General features: G+C 41.8%; 1 protein-coding gene across 1 annotated transcript; it reads left to right on the top strand.

The window, feature by feature from the left end:
• The first annotated feature begins 488 nt into the window (after positions 1–488).
• On the top strand, positions 489–3027 carry LOC129814578 (uncharacterized). Its single transcript, XM_055867754.1, has 10 exons — positions 489–583; positions 741–925; positions 1002–1105; positions 1370–1461; positions 1618–1798; positions 2053–2158; positions 2238–2326; positions 2407–2498; positions 2622–2729; positions 2876–3027. The coding sequence occupies exons 1-10, from the start codon at positions 514–516 to the stop codon at positions 2908–2910; spliced, it is 1062 nt and encodes a 353-aa protein (XP_055723729.1). The 5' UTR covers positions 489–513; the 3' UTR covers positions 2911–3027.
• Positions 3028–6207: the final 3180 nt, after the last annotated feature.

The raw sequence follows: 6207 nt of genomic DNA, 5'->3' as shown, positions 1-6207 counted from the left end.
TTCGGCAGACAGCTAGATCGGTGATGAGATAATCATTCAGTATGTAAACTAGCAGGCTTGGCCACCAATTAAATGGCTGGTCTTACCTTAACCTTGATCAGCATTTTGACTGTCGCATAAAATACGCTTTAAATCGATGTAAAAAATACCTAATCCACACTTAGTGTGGTACTGTCAAATTGAGGAAACCAGATTGTTCAATCTTTTTGATTCAACTTTATTTCCTGTGTAAGTCACTATTCCGTCCGTCCATCGTGTTTTGTGAGACATAGGTTCCACTTTGCAGACTACTTTATGGGGAAAAGATGTGACTATTACAATTTTTACTTTTAAAACCCATAAAAATTCAAGGATGTTTTCAGACCAGGAAATACCAAAACTGATGATGTTGGTACGTTTTTAGGTCTATAATTATCGCTCCTTGACCTCTCACAGGTGTTCAGAATTAAGATGATTAGGATCAATTGGTCCATAAATATTTCTAGTTTGTAGGCACTCCTAGATCATTCAGTCATGTCTCTTCTTTGGCATTGTGCAATTGTTTTGGCTGTAGTAGTAGCAGCAGCAAGCGCTGCCAATGAAGGTACGTCTAATAATGAACGCATAATATGATTATGTAGCGCTGATACCATGTTAACTTGAATAGGCTACTTATCTCATGCTGACCGCCTAACAGACTAGCCAAGTTGTGGTGTTGGCTCTTGATGTGAATGATGACATTATCAAATTTATATTTTTAGATTTTAATGTGGATTGTGAGAAACACTCCATTAAAGTGACATGGAAGGTCAGTCCAGAGTTGGTTGAAAATGCTGCCCGTCTTTTCCTTGGACACTGTGTTCCGTCCACATTTTCTGTTCTTCCCACGGGAGAAGGGTTGGCGACATTCCACTACAACCTCAATGGCTGTGCCATCAAGAAACGGGTAATGTCTCACTCTTGACCCAATGTATGCCATTTTGGATCCTGCAACGACTAATGCTTCTCCTTCTATTCCCCAGGTGACTGGCAAAAAACACATCTATTCAACCAACCTGACTTACAGACCTGACCGAAAGCCCAAACCTGCTGCTATTAGTCACCATATTAAGTGTGTTTACATAAGGTAACCATCTATGCCAGGGGTACTCAACTCTTACCCTAAGAGGTCTGGCGCCTGCTGTCTTTCGGTACTACTTTATCATTAATTGCACACACCTGATGTCCCAGGTCTAAATCAGTCCCTGATTTAGAGGGGAACGATTTTTTTTAAATGCAGTGGATGTGTTGCCTTTTAGGGCTCCATTGGGTGTACTGTAGCTATGGTGTTGGAATCAAATCTTCCTTTGCCACCTTCATTATTAAACTAAACATTCCCCCTTGTATGTAGACCTGAGGGATGGATTCCCCCATTCCTTATCCCTGCCTATGGTAGTGCTGAGGGTCATGGAGGATTGGTTTTCCACATGGCACTCCTCAATGGTGAGTGACTCATACAACAATTATTGTAAGAATATGTTCAGTCAACTTACCTGGTAAAGAAATTCCTAGCAGAGGACACTGCCCAAAGCTAGTTGAAACCTGTGGCTGTACAGTACGTATGAGCATTGCGCCCCTTCCCCCCTCTGTTGCATGTAGAAGACCTTACTGGTCTGGCTAAGACCAGCCTGTTTCCCCTGGGCTCTTTCATCCCCATCTGGGCAGCAGTGGATCAGAAGGACCATCAGCCCTTGCTGCTGCTCTTGGAGGAGTGTGTGGCGGCCACAACACCAGAACTGCAGTCTGCGAGCCTGGTGTACCCCATCATCACCAACAAGGGGTATGTACCAGACCTGGCTATGGCCATGTAGGGTGCACATTTTGGTTTTTGACTGCCTAGCGCTACACAGCCTACTCAAATGACCAACTCGTCATCAAGCTTTGATTATTTGAATCTGCTGTGTAGTGCTAGGGCGAACCCCAAAATGTGCACGGGGGGAATTCATCCCATTAAAGTATTGAATACATTTTAAAGTTGGCTTATTTGCTGGATGGAAGTTCTGTTTGTCTGCTCATTGCACAATGCATTTTCAGTTGCCTTGCAGATGGGAAGACTGGGAACTCCAGGTTCCTGCCTAGGTACCACTCGTCTGCTATTCTGCTTTACCTGCAGTCCTTCAAGTTTGCCCTAGGCGAGGAAGTGAGTGGACCACAAGTTCTCGGTATGACTGGGTTGTTTTCATACTGTAGCTCTTGACTGTTCTCTTATTTCACCCCAGGTGTATATTCATTGTAAGCTTGTTGCATGGGACCCTGAGGTTTTTGATATAGAAAAGAAGGCCTGCCACTACATTAAAGAGACTGGAGAGTAAGTATTGGTCACATTCTTTAACATTGGACCATAATGACGTTAGTGCCAATGCAACAGCCAACTTTTTTTATTCATAGATGGGAGCTGCTGGACGACCCGTCTCAAAGTGACCTCTGCAAGTGCTGTGACTCGAGTTGCAAGCCTCGGTTGAAGAGGGGTGTGGATTCAGGTATTTTGAGGCGCTTCATTTCAAGCCTGAATAAACTGTAGTTCCATATTCATTTGAGCTGATCACTCTTGAGTTTCTGATGGGAATGCAGCTTGAAGTAATTTATATATATTTTTTTCTCAGAACCCCAGGGCCTGGTTCAAAACTCTGTTCTTGGACCGCTCACAATAGTGGAAAACTCTGAAACCCAGATCCCCAGTGAATTTGTAAAATATCCTACTGTAGAACAAGGTTGGTGCTTTTGGCATTGAAGACTATAGTTTACACTTGGCTTTTAATTGTATCAGCTTTGATGCCAAATGAACTTGAACCTGTAATTGACTCATCTGTCATTGCAATGAGATGCATGTTACTAACAATTCTTCAATCTGTTACAGGGATGGCTGTCTTTTCTGTCTCCACAGCCATCTAATTGTTGGTGGCCTGAAGGGTGCATCACTTTCCAGTACATTTAGAGAAGGTGTGGAAACTACACCCCCAGTATGGTCCTTTGACTTTAGCATGTTTCAATAAAATGAGTACTTTACAATGGTTTTTGTCTCTAATGATTGTCGGCTGTCAAAATGCTATGATCCTGATGAGATGTACCCTAAATCCAGTAGTGCGGAGCCGGTATCTACACAAAATAGCCTAGAGGTGACCATCTGGTTGTAAGAAGATGATCACAATGTGAGTGCTCAGTGTTTTGCGACTGTTCTGGACTACCCAGTGTCCTGTTTACTCTTGAACTGTAACACTTTCTTCTCTTGGCATAATTAGTTTGCTAATGATAGTCACAGCAGGTGTTCATGCAATGGTAAAGCTATTTGAAAGATTGTCATAAGTGAACCTATACTTTTTCAGCAGTAGCCCACCCCAAGATCAAATTGACAAGCCAAGTTTAGAGATTGTAGGTGGCTGATTGCCATGCTTAGGTAACAAGCCAGGAAAATGGCTGTAGTTTACATTTTAGTTTAAATATATTTTTTGAGGAAAGTGCCCATCAGGGGAGTTTACCCCAAAGATTATGCCTTGGTTGCAGTGTCTTTCATACCTCACCTGCAAAAATGTCTACCTTTCTAACAGTTAACCTGTTGAGGCTAGGGGGTGCTGTTGTCACTATTTATGTAAATCGTGTAATTTTTTAAACGGCTTCCTACTAAATTCTTGATCGTACAATATGCATATTGTTATTATTATTGGATAGAAAACAGTCTCTGGTTTCTATAGCCGTTGAAATTTTGTCTCTGAGTGGAACAGAACTCATTCTACAGCAATTTCCCTGACATGGAGTCAGATTTCACACATTTTGGCCCCTGATCTGGAGTCAGTTTAAAGGCCACTATTATTGCTATGAGCATACAGACACTGCTTACGTCTTCCCCTGGATGCCTTTACGTGATGATTTGAATGGTATCGACTGCGCAATCACAGCCCCTATAAAACAAAAACACGTGTAGGTAGGAACTCTTTTCCAGATGCGTCATGCGCGCGGTGGACACCGACCTGCACTTTTTCCAAGCAGTAGTGAAGCCAGTTATATTTCTCCGGTCATGTTTCTACTCGTTATAGGAGTTAAAAACATCATAAGGTAGTTAATTTAAACCGTTTTATAGCAATTTATTTCCGTTTAGTGCGATTTTGGGACATTTATTTCTGAGACACTGTGAATCTCTGGGCACGGTTCCAGTTCATGCCGAACGCAATGGGCATTTCGACATGGCAAGAGGACAGCTTTCGACCAAAAGACGATTAGACCCAAGAAAGGATTCTTTGCCCAAGATTCTGATGGAAGAACAGCTCAAAGTAGGAACAATTTATTATGATAAATCGTGTTTCTGTCGAGAAATGTTAATCGCTTAGGACGCCATCTTGTTTGACGTAGCTTCGCTTGGCGCAAACTGTATTGAAAAGTAAGGATAATTTAAAAAATGTAAATCAGCGATTGTATTAAGAATTAAATTGTCTATCAATCGCTGTCCCACCCTATATTTTTTAGTCACGTTTATGAGTATTTATGTATACGGCTAGATCACTGTCTAATATGGCGCACGACATTGTCTGACCAGCTGGGCTACTTTTGTCATTGTCTAACCATGATTTTGGTGGCTAAATATGCACATTTTCGAACAAACTGTATATGGATTGTGTAATATGATGTTACAGGAGTGTCATCGGAAGAATTCTGAGAAGGTTAGTGAAAAAATTAACATATTTTGGCGATGTTTACGTTATCGCTCTCTTTGGCTAGAATCAATGCTCTGGTAACGTTTGCATATGTGGTATGCTAATATAACGATTTATTGTGTTTTCGCTGTAAGACACTTAGAAAATCTGAAATATTGTCTGTATTCACAGGATCTGTGTCTTTCGATTAGTGTATGCTGTGTATTTTTACGAAATGTTTGATGATTAGTAATTAGGTAAACAGGTTGCTCTATATATTTATTATTCTAATCCATTTGTGACGGTGGGTGCAATTGTAAACTATGACATCTACCTGAAATATGCACATTTTTCTAACAAAACCTATCCTATACCATAAATATGTTATCAGACTGTCATCTGATGAGTTTTTTTCTTGGTTAGTGGCTATCAATATCTTAGTTTAGTCGAATTGGTGATAGCTACTGGTGTTGGTGGACAAATAAAAGATGGTGTCTTATGCTAATGAGTTTAGCTAATAGATTTATATCTTTACATATTGTGTCTTCCCTGTAAAACATTTTAAAAATCGGACATGTTGGCTGGATTCACACGATCTGTGTCTTTCATTAGCTGTATTGGACTTTAATGTGTGAAAGTTAAATATTTAAAAAATGTATTTTTTTTTTGAGTTTCGCGCTCTGCCTTTTCAGTGGAATGTGGGGGGGATGTGCCGCTAGCGGCACCCCAGTCCTAGACAGGTTAATGAAGATAGGACATCAGTGTTTTGACATAACTACTATAGTCAACAACCACAGGATCCCTCAAAACTTGCTTGAACATTACATCAACAGGGAGTCTCGGAACGCGACCAAACATGAGCTGGAATGGAGCATAGCCAGTGGTTTCGTGTACAGTAGCATTGTAGGCAAACGTTAGAGTTTGTATCCGCTGTGGCCATTTCTCTTTAGCTTTTAGAGGGAGTGAGCAAAGCATATTTCCCAGAGTTCGATTGAACCTTTCCGTTCCCCCATTCCCAATGGGATGATACGCAGTTGTGTGTGATTTGGTGACACCAGAGAGCTTGAGAAGTTCTGTGATTAGCTCACTTTCAAAATTGGCTTTGCCGTTTGATTTGAGCATGGAAAGGCGTGAGCTAACTTGGTGAAGTGATCTGTCAGAACCAATACATCCACTGAGCGTTGCTTGTTGTCCTCAGCACTCCAAAAGTCGAGACATACTAACTCCATAGGCGCAGAGGTTCTGATGCTTTCGAGGGGAGGTCGAGCAGACGGCTCAGGAGACTTAGCCAGGATGCATCTCCGACAGCACTTGACATACTCCTTCACATCATGCTCCATCTTGGGCCAGAAGAAATGCTGCCTTGCCAAAATGAAGAGTTCTAGCTTGCCGTTGGTTGCCAGCATGGTCATGCACACCACTCAATGCTTTCTCCTTCATATTTTTGGGCATCACATACCGATGTCTCTTTTGTTTGCTCAGGGGATCCTTTGTAGCCCTGTAAAGCACTCCATCTTGGACCCTGAGCCTTTCCCCCTGCTTGGCGAGTGCAAGGGTTTGTGAA

Source organism: Salvelinus fontinalis, chromosome 17 (genome assembly GCF_029448725.1).
Source record: "Salvelinus fontinalis isolate EN_2023a chromosome 17, ASM2944872v1, whole genome shotgun sequence".
Lineage (NCBI taxonomy): Eukaryota > Metazoa > Chordata > Actinopteri > Salmoniformes > Salmonidae > Salvelinus > Salvelinus fontinalis.
Note: the sequence above shows the minus strand (reverse complement) of the source record. Positions and strands in the feature narration are given on the sequence as shown.

Excerpts from the sequence above, each read along its gene's own strand:
- LOC129814578 (XM_055867754.1), top strand. The coding sequence starts at position 514 with ATGTCTCTTCTTTGGCATTGTGCAATTGTTTTGGCTGTAGTAGTAGCA. Across the intron at positions 584-740 it reads AGCAAGCGCTGCCAATGAAG|ATTTTAATGTGGATTGTGAG; the intron begins GTACGTCTAATA and ends TTATATTTTTAG. Across the intron at positions 2,499-2,621 it reads GAAGAGGGGTGTGGATTCAG|AACCCCAGGGCCTGGTTCAA; the intron begins GTATTTTGAGGC and ends TTTTTTTCTCAG.